General features: G+C 37.7%; 5 protein-coding genes and 1 pseudogene across 7 annotated transcripts; 3 read left to right on the forward strand and 3 right to left on the reverse strand.

Moving 5' to 3' along the window:
• Position 1: 1 nt before the first annotated feature.
• On the reverse strand, positions 2-2,025 carry LOC145894776 (delta-aminolevulinic acid dehydratase-like). The gene is made up of 7 exons (XM_082983422.1): positions 1,965-2,025; positions 1,438-1,783; positions 1,223-1,375; positions 968-1,126; positions 730-903; positions 494-670; positions 2-404 (listed from the first exon to the last, which is right to left on the reverse strand). The coding sequence occupies exons 2-7, from the start codon at positions 1,514-1,516 to the stop codon at positions 148-150; spliced, it is 999 nt and encodes a 332-aa protein (XP_082839548.1). The 5' UTR covers positions 1,517-1,783; positions 1,965-2,025; the 3' UTR covers positions 2-147.
• LOC145894777 (transcription initiation factor TFIID subunit 12-like) lies at positions 1,900-3,899 on the forward strand. Its single transcript, XM_082983424.1, has 5 exons — positions 1,900-2,191; positions 2,468-2,664; positions 3,181-3,258; positions 3,322-3,436; positions 3,623-3,899. The coding sequence occupies exons 1-5, from the start codon at positions 2,035-2,037 to the stop codon at positions 3,745-3,747; spliced, it is 672 nt and encodes a 223-aa protein (XP_082839550.1). The 5' UTR covers positions 1,900-2,034; the 3' UTR covers positions 3,748-3,899.
• Positions 3,900-4,045: 146 nt separating this feature from the next.
• On the reverse strand, positions 4,046-5,289 carry LOC145894778 (transmembrane protein 50B-like). Its single transcript, XM_082983425.1, has 5 exons — positions 5,153-5,289; positions 4,899-5,008; positions 4,417-4,484; positions 4,264-4,356; positions 4,046-4,187 (listed from the first exon to the last, which is right to left on the reverse strand). Exons 1-5 carry the CDS (start codon positions 5,249-5,251, stop codon positions 4,078-4,080), a joined length of 480 nt encoding a protein of 159 aa, XP_082839551.1. The 5' UTR covers positions 5,252-5,289; the 3' UTR covers positions 4,046-4,077.
• Positions 5,290-5,699: 410 nt separating this feature from the next.
• LOC145894619 (protein Hikeshi-like) lies at positions 5,700-8,210 on the forward strand. 3 transcript variants are annotated; one of them, XM_082983242.1, is made up of 5 exons: positions 5,700-5,791; positions 6,065-6,179; positions 6,706-6,825; positions 6,951-7,018; positions 7,230-8,210. In XM_082983242.1, the coding sequence occupies exons 1-5, from the start codon at positions 5,762-5,764 to the stop codon at positions 7,527-7,529; spliced, it is 633 nt and encodes a 210-aa protein (XP_082839368.1). In that variant the 5' UTR covers positions 5,700-5,761; the 3' UTR covers positions 7,530-8,210. The 3 variants fall into 3 exon arrangements, with proteins under 3 accessions (XP_082839368.1, XP_082839367.1, XP_082839369.1); XM_082983241.1 differs by lacking the exon at positions 5,700-5,791 and adding an exon at positions 5,870-6,006; XM_082983243.1 differs by lacking the exon at positions 5,700-5,791 and adding an exon at positions 6,372-6,396 and having other exon boundaries at positions 5,928-6,179.
• A 227-nt stretch (positions 8,211-8,437) lies between these two features.
• On the forward strand, positions 8,438-10,395 carry LOC145894787 (c-Myc-binding protein-like). The gene is made up of 5 exons (XM_082983433.1): positions 8,438-8,563; positions 8,685-8,757; positions 8,821-8,869; positions 8,979-9,108; positions 9,841-10,395. The coding sequence occupies exons 1-5, from the start codon at positions 8,549-8,551 to the stop codon at positions 9,883-9,885; spliced, it is 312 nt and encodes a 103-aa protein (XP_082839559.1). The 5' UTR covers positions 8,438-8,548; the 3' UTR covers positions 9,886-10,395.
• A 1,782-nt stretch (positions 10,396-12,177) lies between these two features.
• LOC145894790 (G1/S-specific cyclin-D3 pseudogene) lies at positions 12,178-13,011 on the reverse strand (annotated as a pseudogene).
• Positions 13,012-17,583: the final 4,572 nt, after the last annotated feature.

Raw genomic sequence — 17,583 nt, forward strand, 5'->3', positions numbered from 1 at the left:
CATTTGGGTAGGTGAAAATATCGAAAGGCATGGGCCAACAGCTTTTCACATGGGCATGCATAGGTAGATTTGTGCTACAAGGGGCAGCTCATCTCTTTTGCAACAATGTACACATATGATTGTTTTCCAAATATTTTTCCTGCTTTATTATTCTTTTAACCATTTGAGCACAGCCGGGGTGTAATATGTGATTATTACATCAGTACCAGCCCTTCGCAGCGATGTGAAACTCTCCATTACCGCAGAGCGCAAATCGAGAGCCCCGTTTTTAGCACCGTGCCATAAGCAGGCATATTCGCCAGAAACATGGTAAGCAGCAAGTGGCAAATTAGGGTGGTTTTGTTTTATTTGAGTGATGATATCCAAATATGGCATTCCAGGCTTCACCATCAACATATCAGCACCTGCAGAACATTTTTACATTAATATGTTGACCAGTCATACATTTTGCTAATCTGTCATCATGGACCTGTGCAGTACAAAAAGGGCATACCTTCTCTTGCATCACGTGCAGCTGCCCTCAAGGCAAGACCTTTAGATCCAGGGGGTAGTTGGTAGCATTTTCGATCTCCGAATGCAGGAGCAGACTGTGCTGCATCCCGAAACGGGCCATAAAAGCATGATGAAAACTTGGAACTGTAACTAAGCACTGTTGTCCTGCCAGCCAAACCTAACATTAAGACACACAAATAAAAAAATAGTAATTTGCTAACTTTTATATGCTTTTACCAGCTTGAGCTAATCCATCTTTTATTGCCTTTATTCTATTGTCCATCATATCACTTGGTGCAATAACTTGGGCCCCAGCTTGTGCATATGCCACAGAAACCTCTGCAAGCCTTTTGATACTTGGTCCATTGTTAATTGTTCCATCATCATTCAGAATGCCACAATGTCCATGATCTGTAGATTAATGTCCATGATAAGTTAGCAGTTTGTAACAGGTCATATACAAGGTTATTTTTACCTGTGTAAGCACACAGACACACATCCACAGCAATTAGGAGGTCCGGAAAGGTTTTTCTTAGGAGTTTTATTCCCTTTATAACTGGCCCATTGACATCATCTGCTGCTGATCCCCGTCCATCTTTAGTAATTTTGGTAGGGACACCAAATAACAAAACAGCTGCAAATTGGATTAATGTAATGCTGTTTGTTTGTACATAGTTTTACTTGGTGGCAAGATGAAACAATACACAAAATTTGAGGTAACATCAGGTACCTTTCAAAGGCAAGCAATTGCAACCTTCAACAAGTGGTTTAAGGTATTTGACGAGATGGTTTACGCCATGCCTTCCTTGCTCAGGCAAAGTGGGTATCTCCTCATAAACATCGTCACCAACATCAGTGATAAACACAGGATATAGAAGATTATCTGCACAAAATTTGGAAAGGTAGATTTTAAGAAAAATTAGTAAACGTTTGATCACGTTATACCTGCAGTAATTGCCGTGTTCACGGAATTCCATGATCGCAAAGTCGGGTGGTGAATGGAGGAATGCAAACGTTCTGTCATGGTATGCTACTCTACTCTACCAGTTTCTTTTAATTTTCAAACGAAAAAGGTTCTAAAGGGGAATTTAAAAGTCGCGCCACTGTTGATTTGATGCGTTCAAAGAATATATTATTTTCGGTCACTTTCAATGGTCCACGTTTGCAACTGCAGTTTATACACAATACTACATCTGCCTTTTTAACTTTCTGTTCAAGCAGTTCGTCAGGAATTTGCGCTTAGTCATTCCGAGCAGTTCCATCGCAAAAAAAACTTTTTGAGGGAATGTTGCTAGAAAAAAGAAAAACCCAAATTTAGGCGCACAATAAATAAGTTACTCTCACCCGATGCAATAGTATTTTTTTTTTTGTCACAGGCAAACATTTGTCTATTTATGAAGACAGGAATAGAAATTGTCGATCAACCTGACAAAAAACGCCCTTTTTCCACGATTCCTGTGCAAGTCACTTACCGTGAGTAGGTGCTGGGGATCTACTACACCGCGCAGTTCAATTGTATCAGATCACTGCTAGTACTAAAAAATGTCGGCGTCTGCACACACAGTATCTCTTCAGCAAACGCTGAAAAGCGTCGAATCAAGGTTAGCATTTCTTGAAAATGGATCACACGATGCTCAACAAACCGAGGAGTTTAAGAAACTGGCCAACCTTAAGCAGAAACTTGTTCAAGAGATCCAGGGTCAGTGTGCATGTAAACAATAGATGGGAAATAATCTTTATGCATTCATTATTAAATAAAAAATAATTATACATATCTTATATTTTTAAATTGTTTTGTATACTTAGTGAATATGAAATCTTGTTTTTAATGCCTTTACTTTTTTGTGTGTGTGATATGCTGTAAGTTTAATGTATGTGGCAATTTTCTTCAATACCTTTTGCAACGTTTGTTTGCTTACTTAAGTATAAGATATCTAACACAACTTCACTTGATTATTGTAATGTTTGTGTACAGCTTCTATACAGGGAGTCCCACAAGCAAGCCTTCCTGCTCAAACAACTCAACTTCAGCAACCACCTTCACAGATGACAACTGCAGTAGCTCAGTCAGCAATGCCACCAAAGCCTGTCCAACAACAAGTCGTTCTGACGAAACCAAGGCCTGCCGTTCCCCAGTTTTTAACACCATCAGCCCCAGAAAATGATGGAAAGGTAAAAACCTTTTCCCGAGTGCATTGTATATAGGGTGTGGTGAATGTAGTTATTAGACTAGTGTCAGAGGGCCACAACCAAACCTATTTTTATTTTGATTCCAATGAAAATGTTTAAACTTCATGAAATTAACCTAACCAGCAACACTTTTTTTGGCGTGACACTTCATTGTCAATTCCAAATATTACTATAACAACTGAATATGAACTGATGATGCTTAACTAGAAGCATTGACACAAAGTTGTAATAGTAATATTTGAAATTAAATTTTGATTCCAGTTAAAAGTTGAAAAATTCTCAAAAAAGACATCGACTACATATATATAATGTATTAAAATCCCAAAACAGCGATCTTTAGACAGCTCAGATCGATTTATTTAGAGAAAAATATATTTCGCCTAAAACGGCATCATCAGTTTCTCCATTTACGATCGACAGCCTGCCAGGGGCCTTTGGTTTTTTGATCCAGTTTTGATTTACTAATCACATCGATTACATATATTTTACTTTTGCCAGATCCTCAACAAACAAAGGCTCCATGAGCTGGTCAAAGAAGTTGACCCTACAGAACAAGTTGATGAGGATGCAGAAGAAGTATAACTTTATTATATATTAAATGTAAAGTCATTTTTTTTAAAACTTCACTCCTTTTTTTAGATACTAATGCAAATCACAGATGACTTCATTGAAAATGTTGTGACAGCATCCTGTGAGCTGGCAAGACACCGAAAGTCAAACACGCTAGAAGCCAAAGACATCAAACTACATTTAGGTGGATTTACCATTTTTACTTTTTTGTTTGTGTGGTATACAACATAGCATAAGCAATAGAAGGACAGTACAATGAAAAGCTATATAAAAAAGACATTTAAGCACGTTGGGCCAAAAGTAAACAGTGTCATAGCAAAAGAAAATGTTTTAATGCATTTCTAACTTTCAAAGAATATATCTTTTTCAGAAAAGCATTGGAATATTACTGTGCCTGGGTACAGCAGCGAGGAAATCAAGCCAGTTAAAAAGTCAATCGCCACTGACGCACACAAGCAGAGACTTGCCTTAATAAGAAAGGCTACGAAGAAATGATCACTTAACTGGACTCACAATAACATGTCGCCTAGGATTTGTTAAAACATAGGCTATTCTATTGTGTGTTTCATCACTTGCGGGTGCTCAATGTAGCACAATGATGCAGGCCAAAAATCTACTGTACGCAATACAAAAAACAATCCACTAAATGTGCATAAGTTTAGGATGGTACCAGAATCGGCCAGAACAATAAAGAAAATAAATGTACACATGTGATGTACATCCAACACATTATCCCTTTTAAAAATTTTGCATTGTTTCTTGGGCATTTTAAATGACCAAAAACTTTGGTATGGCTAAATATATCTGGAGCACACTTTTTTAAAATTAGTCCCACAATTCTTCCGTTCTTCCAAACTTAAAAGTGATTGTAGCAAAGAAAATCAAGGCATTTTGAAGAAACACTGCCACGCCAGGATATGCATCATTTCTAGTTGCTATAAAAAGATAAGGGATTTACAAAAATGTACACATTACCTTAAAATCCACATCAAAATTTCGACTGATACTTACTGTTGACAACATACACTCCAAAAAGAACCCACATCGACCCAATTAAGGCACCAAATGCCAGCAAAAACCCGATTAACATCCAAATTCTTGCCCCTGTAAAGAGGAAGTTTAGTAATTGGCTGCTACAAAATCTTGAATGCAAAACAAACTTGCCTGTGGTGCCAAAGCAACCTTCTGAGTATGTATCCCCTCTCACCTGGCCATTTGACACTGCATTTACCCTGCAATATGTGAAAACATTATGGTTAGGTGACATATACCAGTGCTCCCAAACCACTTGACCATGAAGCATGTTAACATGCCAATGGGTCAGATGACGAAGTTCACAGCTTTTGATGTTTTATTAGGGATGGGCGAAGTTTTACTGTAAGAGCCAAAATTGTAAAAAATAATCTCATGGTTAAAAAATTATTTCCATATGTATCTAAAAGAGCCAAATAAATCTGGTAAACAAGCTAAAAAAGGTTAGAAACCACTGGATTAGATGATGTGCAATTATTATAACACTTGTTTCCATAGTCCAATCTCAATATTTAAAAATAAACCTAAATTATACTACACACAATCACTTAGATAATAACTTTAAAAGGACCAACATATATTTATGTTGAGACACTAAGCATCAAGAACCTTACATGAAAAATGCGAAGGCTGCAACAGCTCCACAAGCATGAACCGCATTGGGCATATCAGCTGGGGTGTACATGACAGCAGCATCAATTATGATCCACCATCCAGTAAAAAACTAAAAATATTTTAGCCAGTTAAACATATATACGGTATAAGAACTTATTGTTCGCATATACAAACAAATAAAATCGTATTCATCAGGAAGGTAGACTTATTATAGCATCAACCAAAAATTCCCATATTTACATTTTCGTCTTACCATGGTTCCAGAGGCAACTGAAGCAACGACATTTCTTTTGTCGCCCAACTCAATGCATTCACATGTCGGACAGCGAAAGTTATCTAAGATTCCAGCCATTTGTTTAATTTAAACGGTTATGTCTAAAAAAAACTCCTGTCAACAAAACGGCGTTTTGAAGAGCATATATCAAAATACATTTGTTTCACTGCTAATTATGTGACGGTAATTAACAAAACTCAAACTTGTTCAAAATACTTTAGTTTGTGTCATCACAAGTCGCCCTTAATCTGTCGGTCATGTGATTCGTTACGCTCAGCTAACCGTGACGTTTCGCAAAATACGAAGTTCTCGATTGCAATCTGCAAAAAAACAAAAGATGCAAGGCCAAAATGTGATGTGCGCGTCTTTGCTAATATTACTAAAATTTTTGTTACAATTTCCTGTTTATACGAGATGTAATAAAATGCTTCACTAATCTTCAGTCTGAAAAAACTTTTTCTGCACTATACGTTGCAGCTCCTTCGAAACCATAATATTCCTCGATTATTGATATCTTTCCTTGCAACATCTGTCTGTTTCCTTTGCAGGAGAAACTTAATTAATGTTTGAGATATTTGGCATATAAACATGTTCGCCGTTGTTGTAGCAGGACACTTGGTAAGTTCATGCAGTTAAAAGCAATATTATATTGTTTACCTTGAATTTATGCTAAGCTCACTTTCATCTCTATTGTTTCTTGATACCATATCTTCAGCTTCAAGTGCTCTACATTCGCATATGTGCGTTAAAGCTGCAATTTTGTCTTATCTAGTACTGATGCAATGTATGTAAGAGTGGCTTCACGCTCCCAAGTTTTGCAGCAATCTCCAAAAGTGATAAAAAATGCTCTTATCGTTTACCATAAAAAAACAACTGTTTACGATACTGTAGGTTCAGACCAACTTCAACCAGGTGGATGAAGCTAAGTTTTTGTTCATGCTGGAGGAATTGGATAAAGTCAATCATATTGTTGTATTTATGACTGGACAACAACCTTTTCCAGATGGTATGGTGGATGTTATTAATTACACTGTGAGCCTTTGAAAGAAATGCTCACTTATTAAATAGCATTGTTTGTTATTAAATTTGGTTTATGGTGGCATGTAAAGTATTGGCTGCCTGCACTTTAGAAAAGTACTTGCATTTTATCCAAGTGAATTTAGGCCATGTTACTGAGGTTAGTTTTTTGTTTTATTAGACCATCGAATGGAAACTTGATACAAGTTAGTATTGTTGATGTGGCCCTTTTTCACTTGAATTAAATAACAAGACAAACTCAAATCATGTTTGCCAACATTGGAATATTTGTATTTTTTTTAATAAATGTTAATGTGTGGTCTACCTAATGTTTTTCCATGTAGTAATATACTATGTTTTTTGCTGGAAATACTGCAAACAAATTTTCTGTTGAACATAAAAGCAAAGATACAGCTTTGTGTTAGTGGTACAGTTGGCCATTTCTTTTCAAGAACCAATGGTTGTCAAAGTTATGTTGCACTTATGTATCGGTCATGATTTGATTGTTTGTTTAGGTGTTGGTGCAGCAGTGTACATCAACTTAGCACCATCTTCTCCAGAAGGTGGTTGGCAACTGATTGGACATTTGACGAACAACAAGCCATCGGCAATATTCAAAATATCTGGTTTGCAAGGTGGACAAATGTTGTGCAAAAATCTTTTTTATCTTTATTAAATTTTTAAACAAATTAAAACATACCAAACGTGTTTCATTGCAGTTTATAAGACTTAATAACAAGTTTTGTATTATATTTTCTAGGAAATGTTAACAGTGATCAGAAACTCTTTTCTGATATGTTTCCAAGTGCTGATCATCCACATGCCCAGGTAGGTACGCAAAACTGCCATTCCTTCATCAATGTAGATTTAATTTTTCACTTAAACTGTATACAAGCATGGCTGTTTTAATATGTTGTTAAGCAGTGGTTGTTGTGTGGATAAATAGTAACAAATCTTATAAAGGTCTTGAGACTTCTACCTTCACTTTGACCACTGACCAATGCTTTATAGTATTTTATTATAAGTTTAATATATCAAGCTTGGAATATCGTTGGAACCACTTGATCAGCTTGCTCAGCAAGTTCCTGCGACCTCTGGCTCCTCAGTAGAACAGGGCGGCACTTTCGCAGACTTCGCAAGCAAAATGCTCAGCAGTTTCTACAACTTCGCCTCCTCGTTTACGGTGTCAAAAGAGGAGATTGCCGGCGCAGCGATGGGGGCAGGACAATTCAGCCAGTCGGCGTCACAGACCTACTTTTTGCCTGCTTCCGTTTTGGAAAACTGGAACACGCAGTTTCGAAATAAGTTATCGAGGGACGTGGATTTTTGGAAAAAGTAACTCCTTTTCTGTTTGTGCCGTGTAAGCATTTGGCAACGGTTGGCTTCAAAAGCAGCAGATGTTGTACCATCAAGTCGAAAGACACAATTCGTATTTATCTGTTTCGCAAAAACGTTTTTTATTGCACAAAGATGACTGTATCATTTGACAGATTGAGTACAGGCGGTCGTTTGCTTTTATGATTTTAATTTCAAGTAATTTTTTTCATTCGAACGCCTGTTATGTTGTGTAACTTAAGGGAACATAAATCATTTCATACAGTTGAACAAAGTCATGCGATTGTGAAAGTTGTTTTTGCAACGTGTTAAAGATTAACCCGTTTGTCCAATTGAATATTACTTATGTATTGCGACACAGTTTTATTGATTTGCAAATACCAGTCAGTATAGGCCCATGAATAACATGTTACCGGTGTGCTCATTAACTCGACAAATCGTCCACAGATGGACGGTGGACAGAGCATAGTTGATTTACGTGGTACAATCATTGTCAACAGCCAGGGGTGAACAGAAATATATTGATTATCGTTTTTTCGTGCTGTTGTTCTTCGTGGGGATCGACTACGTTTATGCCATGTTTTGTTCAAGATTTCTTGCACTTGCGTCAATTTATCAGTCTTTATTGTCCAAATAGCAAGAAAGACCGGATGTTTTTCGTAAAAACATGAAAAACTCACTGATTTACGCCAACCCCTTTCGTGCAAAAAAGGTTGTTTTATGTGCAACGGAGCGTGGAGAAATCGGTTCCCGGGGTTACTGGGCTTATTTGTAAGAGCGGGCCGTTGCTTGAAAAAACGAACGTTAATCAGCAGGAAATCCAGCGCGCTGATTGCTTTGCGCTGGAATTCGCAGCTCGTTAGGCCGTAGGGATCTTTTAGCAGCAACCAACAGGGCAGTTTTTCTTTTTTTAGCGCTTTTTAGTTTTAGGAACGCGTAAATCTGGTTTTATTGTTCAAACTGTTGTTGCTCTCGGTTTGATCTTCTGTTTTTAAGTTCCTGTTTTTGTGTACGAATTGAAACATGACTTCATACAGGGTAAGTTTATCATGCTGTGACATAATTAATATAATTTATAACGGTAAAATTAGTGGGTTTTATGTTTTGTGCTATGAATCTGACCTCTGCTTTATTAAATAGACATTTTAAAATTTTTAAGGCTGCTGATTCCAAACGTGAGGAATTCAGAAAATATTTGGAAAAGGCTGGAGTAATTGATGCTTTAACCAAAGGTAATGCTTTCAAGTATTTTTTTATATTTAATTTTCTTTTATATAACTCAAAATATTTTACAGTTTTGGTCAATCTTTATGAGGAACCAGAAAAACCAAACAATGCATTGGAGTATCCTTTTTTTGTATGTTCCATACATTTCAAGTCCTAATTTAAAAAATTAACATCAGAAAATATTCTTAATGGGTACAACATTCCTTGACTATTAACACTTTACAAGATTTCTAAATCAGCATTTAAGTGGTGCTGGCCCGGAGAGTTCGGATGTTGAAGCTCTGAAAGTAGAACTGGCAGAGCTTAAAGCCAAGGTCGTTCAGCTCTCTGATGAAAATGAAGATTTACGTAGCAAGGTAAAAGTAGTTGAATCGTTTTATGTTCCAGTATTAACTATGACGTAAGTGAACAATACATACTAGAAATAAAATTGCATAGGTACCATTAAAACTGTGGGTTACAGAACCTAAACTGTCATTTGCATGCAGCTTACAATTCCTTCATATGCAATGTGAAGTGTTGACGATTGTGAATTTGCTGGTGGCAAAAAATGTAGAACAGAAAACTTTTAATGGAATCATAAACATTTTTGTAAATTTTTAAGACAATTGTATGTTTTCAAACATTGAAATGGGCTTGTTTTAGCGGATTATGGTATAAACAGGACACATGATGTAAATGATTAATAAGTGTGAACTGGTCAAACTGTTTGTTTTTTTCTAAAATTTCATGTTTGCGTTTGGCACGAGGAAATGTGTGGTGGACAAATATTGATCTTTGAACCATATGGGAATGTCCTGCCCTATTTTTGTTTTTGTATGGCAAGTTACCCATTAATGTCACCTTTTTTTATATTAAAACCAATTTGACAGGCTGGTTGCTGTTTGTTAAATCATTTATACTGATAAGCAATATTTCATTTAAAACAAACACATTGACAGTGCTGTCTGTGGCTTTTCATTGTACTTTCATTTTGCAGCAACTAATTTCCAGTTCAATTACAAATGATGGTTTATAATGTGCAACAGGAATCCTGTGTTTCTTTTTTTATTGTGTGCTTTTTAATATTTACATATTATATTTTTCAGCTGGAAAAATATGAGCCACCTGCAACAGACGAAGGAACCAACTAATACAACATCACAACCAACAGTTTTAGTTTCTCAAATTTCTGGTACCTTCAAAACTTTTTGATTAATCCAAAAACAAAATACCAAACAATCACCACTTTTAGCAACATTCCAAAGATAGTTTCATATTACACTTTCTAGTTTTCGAAGGTTTTATAGACCTTTCTACCTGTTTAGCCATGTTTCTATGAAAAGGGCCACTTTTGTCCTTCTTTTTAAGCTTTTTTATTCCAGTTGTATTGTTAGTCTTTTGGCATATTAAACATATGCCTTCCCTCCTCCAGAGCTAAAAGAACACTTGCATATTTATGGTTGGTTTGCAACCTCGTTATCGTTGCTGAAATAAAGTAAGTAAAAACCGAATGTATTGCACATCTGCTACAAACCCTGCACGTTCAAAACTTGTGAATGAATTTGTGGTTTTGGGTTATATGTTGAGTTGTTTTATTGTTTTTCTGTGGTGGATGCGAGTACCGATTTTGAGTTGATTTTTGTAATAAAACCAGAAGTCAATTTATAAAACCAGAAGTCAAAAATTAGGTTGAATCGGTGTTTCAACCATGTCAATAATCAGAAGCTATTTTATGGTTTATGTACATTTACGAATAAAAAATAATATTTCCTGTTACAGTAATGGAAATTTTAGTTTAGTACATTAATACTAACTAAAAGTGAAATTATTTGTCAATAAAAAATTGTTGTGGAAACAACCTAACATGCAAAGTTGCAGCCTATTATTGGAGCTTGTAATTGCATTTGAACATTTGTCGCAATTATTGCCGTCCTAAAACCAGATCGATGGATTGCTGACACCAAGGGACCAAATCAGCCGTCTGACCACAGGATTGCCAAAAATTGTTTGAAGAAACGATCTTTTGTCAACTTATTCACTTGTTACAACTTGGCCCGGTTGCGCACCATCAAATTCTCCGCACATGCTGATACGCAAAAACATCATTGTTGTCCTTGGAAAAAGAGTCTATAAATGTGAATACGGTTTTGCATGTTTTCAACGCTCATGCTTTCAACATATAGTCTTGGCGTGGTCGCCATGCAAGTATTTGCGCACGGCGGCTTGATTGGTTATAGGTATAGCAGTTGATGGCGTGACAATTGCTGTGAAGTGTTTGTCAGGAGGCTGTTACAAATAATATTTGCAGGCGGTCCCTGCAGGCAAAACAAAGCACTTGATGTGATTAGTGGCGCAAACACGATATTTGCGTAACCCCGAAAGGCCACCACTCCGGATACAGTTGCAAATATCTTCACCCTTGTGGTTGATATAACACTGCGAGGACTGCTGTGCTTTTGCGAAAGGCAATACATTCCATCAAGCGAATATCATGTATATCTTGGCATTGTTCATACAAGCGTCTCTATACGCAAGGTGAAGTATAATTACTGTTTTATTGTTCAATCAAAATCTAAACTCGACTTTTACCAAAAGCGTGCTACAAATTGTTTCCTATAGGAGGGCAAGCAAGTCCTTTTTGATGTAGCAATGCAACATGCTTGGACAGATAAGGATGTGTTAACAGACAAATAATAAATACGCCCTATGGTTGATAGTGATACCATTATATACATATATTTGACTGTCGTAATACTCAGGGGCGCTTACAGTGGCTGCTATAATTTGCTTGAATTAGAATCTGGTACAGTAAACCAAATTTTCATATTTTAAACTATTGCAGAACCACATACATGTCATCATGCGAATTCTGCTGCAAACAATCATGTAACAACGAATTTTTTCCGTGCTTTGTATTGTATGTGTAGGTATATCGACAACCCAAAAACCTTTTGGATATATTAAATGGTCGTTTACTACATAAAGGGTGTTTACTACTTATTGGGTACATTTGTATTAAACATGACCACCAGAGATGAATGTTCACTATGACGTCATTATCCGACATGTATATGCTAGCATTATTAGACATGACTGCAGTCATATGATTGTCTTCCTAGTGGTTAAGCACAACAGCGATCAAAGCGTTTGGTTGTTGGTTGGGTTTGATATTACCAGCATCTTGGCTTTGGTATTCATATTTTACCATCTGATATACCATTTAGGCTAGTGGCAGCCAGGTAAGAAACAAACGTACCCAAGAAGTGCACTCATATGTAAAAAATCAAGCAATAATACCCCAGAATGTAGCGAAAGATAGTCATTAAAACACATGTAAACGGTACGTTAAACAAATAGCTAATGCGGTACGACAATGGGAACTGTACAAAACAAACAATCCTTGAACTTGAGTCTTGGCGAACTGGACAATGGTGGCATTGAAACTAATCGACCATCTCAATATCCGTTGGTGTTTTAACCAGCTTGCGCAATTCATTGTTGGCCTGGGCTGATGGCAGAGAAGCAGTTTTTACTTGTCCGAAGCACTGTTGAAGCATGTCTTGATCGGTGCCGATACTTTCTTGAAACTTTTGGAGTAATTGGTCATGTGACATTGGAAGCGTATTCAACTGGTTCATAGCAGCCGCAATGCTGCTTGCTGCTATCATGGATGGCGTGTAGATGAAGAATTTCTCGTCCAAACAGGTGCGGTTTACATAACTGACCGCTTGCAGCTCAATTTGGCTGCGCAACTGTGGGTCTTCGATGCCAATGCGCTGCAGGAGGGGGAAAATAAAGTCGATTGGAGTCACCGAAAGCGTATCCCACTTCAGTAGTTTCAAAAAGTAAATTTCAGCATCCAAAAGCTGTTCAGCGGTGACCGATGCCCCTGCAATTTCCACCAGCTTTTCAACACGAAACGGAACCTTGCTTTTAAGCTTGGAAGCCACCAGCAGACTCGCGAAAGCAATCGGAAGCAGTTGGTCTTCTTTAATGGGACACAGACTAAGAAATCGATCGAAGTTGCTCAGTGAAAGTGGGAAGATTTCCTTCTCACATCGTTGTTCTTCACAGATTTCCATCATCCAAGTGGCGACCAGATTACGCATATGGGGGTGTATATCTTTCTGTACATTATCGAAGTATGCGGGGGAGACCATGTACTTTTCTTCAAGTTTCAAAAGGTTGCTGAGGATAGTATAATCTGCTAAAATAGGGCCAGCGATTGCATGTTTTCTATACGCTTCCAACGTTTGGTCATCACAAGCAAGACTCATTTTTATGATTACAATTTTGCTTCAATAGAAGTTTAACTAAAACTTATAAAAAGGAAAATAGAATCAGTTATAGCCTATGTGTATGAAGACTGGAAAGGCGCGGTGTAACCAACGCAACTATATAGCGTTTTTTGTTCAAGGTATGCTCGTCGATTTACGTCCGCTGCCCCTGGGTAATACCCAAGGTACAGATTGGAGCTCTTGTGGCGCAATCAGATACAGAACCGAATGCGTGCTATTAATCGACATATTCTGTTACTAGAATTGTAAATTACTTGCCTTAAATAAATTGTGAAATACATACAGCTTACAAATTAGAGACCGCAATTTCGAAAATGCGTACGTCAGTTTCCAACCTTCTTAACTGATAATAATATGTACCCATGGCCTGTTTAACAATAATTACATAAACTTATTTTCACTGTTGCAAATATACGTAAGTTACAATTTGAACGACCTTCGCAATAACATGCCACTTTCCACACTTTGAACTAAACTTCAAATGACAAACAACTGTAACGTCATAGGATTTCAGGAATTTCTTTGCACACGTCTTTTCGCCTAAAACTGCTGCCGTGCACATCATACACATAAATCTACTCATACCACGAAATTTTACCTGTATAGTATTATGCTGTTCTACCTTTTTTGCATGCACAACAAGTAAACGTTGTTGAAGCTTAGCTTGTTCCGGCGCTTATGAAGGGGTCCGACTGTATGACTAAAAATTCGGACACGGTGGGTGGCCCGCAGTCATGCTTGGTAAATGAGCGGGGTTCAAAGTAAAAACATAAAACCCACGTGGTTGTGGCGCCAAAGTTTGCAAAGCGGGCCTGTGCATCGTGTTCTGAAATGCTGTGGCCACGTGGTAGCATTTTTAAAATGGGTTCTGCTTCGGACCGCGCAACTCTTTATTTTTAACTACGGTATTGCTATTTAATAGTGTTGGAAGAGGGGGGGATTTACATGTCGAAGGATACACAAAGAGCAAAACTAAAGAATTTTATGAGCAGAGAGGAAATTTCTGCAAAATGTATCAGCAAACACTGATTTTTTCACAGAAAATATTACAAGGGAAAATATAGTGGAACTTTTATACTTGCCTGTTAGTTGCCACCTGTTACGTGGGGAGAAATTACAAGATCCTGACAGACAAAAGGCGGTAAGACAAAGTAAAGGTTCCTTTGTTGCTCTACTTCTGCAATCCAAAAAGACTTCGGGCTAAATTGACACACCCCAAATATTTTTACGCCCACTGAAACATTGCGCCAATTGGCTCCTGCTAACACGCGTGGGCAAATCTTATGGGTGACGTAATAGCTCGAGGGAGAGGGATGGATGTTGGTCTTGGGGTATTTGGTGACGTAGATTTTGAAGCCCCGCACGTGGTAACGCTTTTCACGGGTGGCTGGATATCAGAAGAAAAAGGTCGGTCGTTGTGCCTGCTTTGTCATGGGTTGTGATGCAATAACAGCTGCTGCGGGCTTTTATTGCTGATAAACTTGTCTGTATCTGCAATTAACTGTTTTGGTTTCGCATCGGAAAATTTCATCCAAACAAAACACATTTGCGTTTTTTCCGGACATACACAGTTATGCACTCAAGCGCTAGAGTATAACCGAATACATTCTTCGATAGATGCCATGCAGTCTTATCCCTTCGACAAATTTCATTAGGGATTGCCAACAACATTGGTCGCAAAAAATCACCAATTATATCTGTGTTCCAACTGGAAATACTCGTACACCAGTGGTACGCGAGGACAACCAGGTTATGACAGGTTTATTCCGTGTTTGTCATAAAAATGATGGTGTTCATAACATGTTGGTTACTTTAACCGTAAGGTTATGTTTCGATGTCTGTATATTCGTTAGCTTCAGTTAATACAAAAGCAACGTATTAGCAAAAGAGGCGCGTTGTACCAAAACATCTTGACGACATTATGTTGTGTAAAACATTGTCTCACGTGTAAGTGGTGTACGAGACTAAATCAAGGCTGGGAAACACTGCATTATATAAATAATAGTTGGTACAGTCTTTCCGGTATAGCGACACTATTTATATTAATGTTATTATTCGTGTCCTAAATTCGCCAATGTTTGTTTCGGACAATTCCGTTTTCGTGTATGAATGCTAACAACAATGCAAGATTCCAAGCGCCATTGTTTTAATTTTTGTAGGGTCCGCGGCCAATTCTCGAATTAGCTGTGTATATGTACGATTAGAAACTTTTTGAACCTTATTTTCGTTTGTGTAGCGTTTTAATAACCGATTCGTGGTGTTTAAATTTGGAGAAGCATGAAGAAATTAGTGCAGTCTCGGTTGACAACGCGGTTGACCTTTTGGCCTGCGCCGCGTGAAAAAAAACGCACTTCCAGGATTTGGCAACTGCCTTTTGGAAGGAGCGTGTAATTGTTTAAATGCACAGGACAGCATGGCTCTTCAGGTAAGGCTTGTAAACCTAATTAACAAATCATTGCATAGATTATGCTATAGGGGTTCAAGTGGGTAACCCAACGGCTGCAATACTTGACCAAACGATATTTAAATTAAGCTTATTGTGTACATATTGCATTACAATGCATTTTTGTAAATAAGTAAATGCTGAAATTATAGTGTTTTATCGTGCAATGTAAACATATATACATTGACTAGCCCTTAGTATGAAATCCTGTTTGAGAAAATTGTCGCTGTAACACTATATGGGTATACTTGATAAAAGTTTTTTGACTCAAAAACACATAGCGTGTCATTGTAGCGTAACTGACGCAAGTCGTAAAAAAGTTCTCTCAGTAAACAACAGCTTGGTTCCTGTTACTGTGACTAACGTTGCATTGTCCCATGACCTTCACAAACGGCACAACACTTTTTTATTGGCAGGGGTTACGCTATATCACGGAGTCAAACCTTATTCCACTATATACAGGAATTATTATCGAAAATGTCGGTGTGGCCTTAAGGTTCAATCGCCATAAGCTATGTTATTCTACCGATACCCAGCCTGGAAGCAAGCGAAAGTTTCTGGCTTGAAACATCGGCTTACGAAGCATAAACGACCTGATGTGCTTGGCTGCAAATTGTTCCAATAAATCAGGCCTTAAATGGGACGTTTAGAAAAAACAAAATTTTATAATCCCAAACTCATTTGTGCGAGACCATGACCCCTTTGGCCTCTTCCCGACTACGTTAATAAGTAAATCCGCACCTTATTTGTGTGAAATGCGTCAGTTTCCTTTGCAGAAATGTAGAAGTGGTACACGAAGCACTCCACATACAGTGCGTTCAAGTGTTGGTTCGGCGTCAGAGACCCCCAAAACACGAGAAAACAGTCGCGAGAATTCTCCAGAATTATGTTGGTTGAAATGTGACGAGGAAATACCTCCGTCTACGCCACCGCACTCTCAAACCTCAGGTCTTCCGGAGGAAGATAACAAAACCACAATCGAAAATGATCCTAGGTATTGCAGTTGATTACTGTTAATGGATGATGCACGTAAATGTATCAGACCAGCATGCTAAGGTCTATGTTACGTTTTTAAATAGAACCAGTGACTCTTTTTTTGACGCAGGAAAGTGGTATAATGTGGTAAGTAAACTGGTTATACGGCGAAGACCTATGATGACTACATTTCGGCTCTGGTAAACAAAAAAAAATTCGGCAGCAAAGGCAGTTACATGAATCAAATATCTTATGTTGTTTAAACGTGAAGCTTATATAGGTGAAACTCCGACAAGTGGACAAAAAATCTTAATTCTAAAGAAGTTTGAATGTAGAAAACGTCTGTGTGCACCTCAGGTACCTTTATCCACACTTTCAAGAGGGACTGTGCGAAGATGACGACAAACATGACCTATCCCCACCTGAGGTGGAGTACGTGAGACCAAACTGCTATGTGAAGAACTATTTCACCGGTCCTCCATGCAATATGGTCGACTTACATTTCACCAGGTATTGTATAGCCTGAAAACTGAAAATTTGAATTGAAAACTGTTGAAGAAATATATGTAATAGTCTTAATATTCGATTCTCTGAAACAAGCAATGTCGTTTTTTTTTTAATTATTTATATGTACGTACCCTAATACAAGTGTATAAGCCCTAACTATTTTATTTTTATCTTCAGTTTAAAATATAGTAATGCAAGCTTGTTGACATTGGTTTGGATCAAAATACGACGTATAATACATACAATCCCCAAATTTTACAAATTTTCGGATTTCAGTAGCCCATTTCACCACAGGTACACGCTGCACCTGTATGGGCAAAATAGTTTGTTTCAAAAAACGTACATATGTGATGCGAGAAGTCGCAAAACTAACAATTCGTGAAATATTCTACCTGTTTTTAGGTCGTTGCAGAAATGCGCTTGCACAACTACTAGCACCCAGCAGCCGTTTTCACAACCTTACCCTGAAACTGTTCAGGGATCCCCACTGAATACGGACTGTGTTGGAGTCAGCTCACATTTTAGCGCCAACCAGTTAGTAGGCGCCAATCACATTCAGAGTAAGTTTACTTTTTCACGAAGAATATTTGCAAGAACTTATTGTTTTCTGTGCAATTTAAAAGATC

Source organism: Ascidia mentula, chromosome 3, assembly GCF_947561715.1.
Source record: "Ascidia mentula chromosome 3, kaAscMent1.1, whole genome shotgun sequence".
Classification (NCBI taxonomy): Eukaryota; Metazoa; Chordata; class Ascidiacea; order Phlebobranchia; family Ascidiidae; genus Ascidia; species Ascidia mentula.

Coding starts and splice junctions, on each gene's coding strand:
- LOC145894777 (XM_082983424.1), top strand. CDS start 2,035: ATGTCGGCGTCTGCACACACAGTATCTCTTCAGCAAACGCTGAAAAGC. Junction 2,192..2,467: donor ACTTGTTCAAGAGATCCAGG/GTCAGTGTGCAT, acceptor GTTTGTGTACAG/CTTCTATACAGGGAGTCCCA. Junction 3,437..3,622: donor AGACATCAAACTACATTTAG/GTGGATTTACCA, acceptor TATCTTTTTCAG/AAAAGCATTGGAATATTACT.
- LOC145894787 (XM_082983433.1), top strand. Junction 8,758..8,820: donor AATTGATGCTTTAACCAAAG/GTAATGCTTTCA, acceptor AATATTTTACAG/TTTTGGTCAATCTTTATGAG. Junction 8,870..8,978: donor AAACCAAACAATGCATTGGA/GTATCCTTTTTT, acceptor ACACTTTACAAG/ATTTCTAAATCAGCATTTAA.
- LOC145894619 (XM_082983241.1), top strand. CDS start 5,956: ATGTATGTAAGAGTGGCTTCACGCTCCCAAGTTTTGCAGCAATCTCCA. Junction 6,007..6,064: donor TTTTGCAGCAATCTCCAAAA/GTGATAAAAAAT, acceptor ACGATACTGTAG/GTTCAGACCAACTTCAACCA. Junction 6,826..6,950: donor CAAAATATCTGGTTTGCAAG/GTGGACAAATGT, acceptor TATATTTTCTAG/GAAATGTTAACAGTGATCAG.
- LOC145894778 (XM_082983425.1), bottom strand. CDS start 5,251: ATGGCTGGAATCTTAGATAACTTTCGCTGTCCGACATGTGAATGCATT. Junction 4,485..4,898: donor GCAGCCTTCGCATTTTTCAT/GTAAGGTTCTTG, acceptor CACATATTGCAG/GGTAAATGCAGTGTCAAATG. Junction 4,188..4,263: donor TGGAGTGTATGTTGTCAACA/GTAAGTATCAGT, acceptor ATCTTTTTATAG/CAACTAGAAATGATGCATAT.
- LOC145894776 (XM_082983422.1), bottom strand. CDS start 1,516: ATGACAGAACGTTTGCATTCCTCCATTCACCACCCGACTTTGCGATCA. Junction 1,376..1,437: donor GAACACGGCAATTACTGCAG/GTATAACGTGAT, acceptor AATTTTGTGCAG/ATAATCTTCTATATCCTGTG. Junction 405..493: donor TGCACGTGATGCAAGAGAAG/GTATGCCCTTTT, acceptor AATGTTCTGCAG/GTGCTGATATGTTGATGGTG.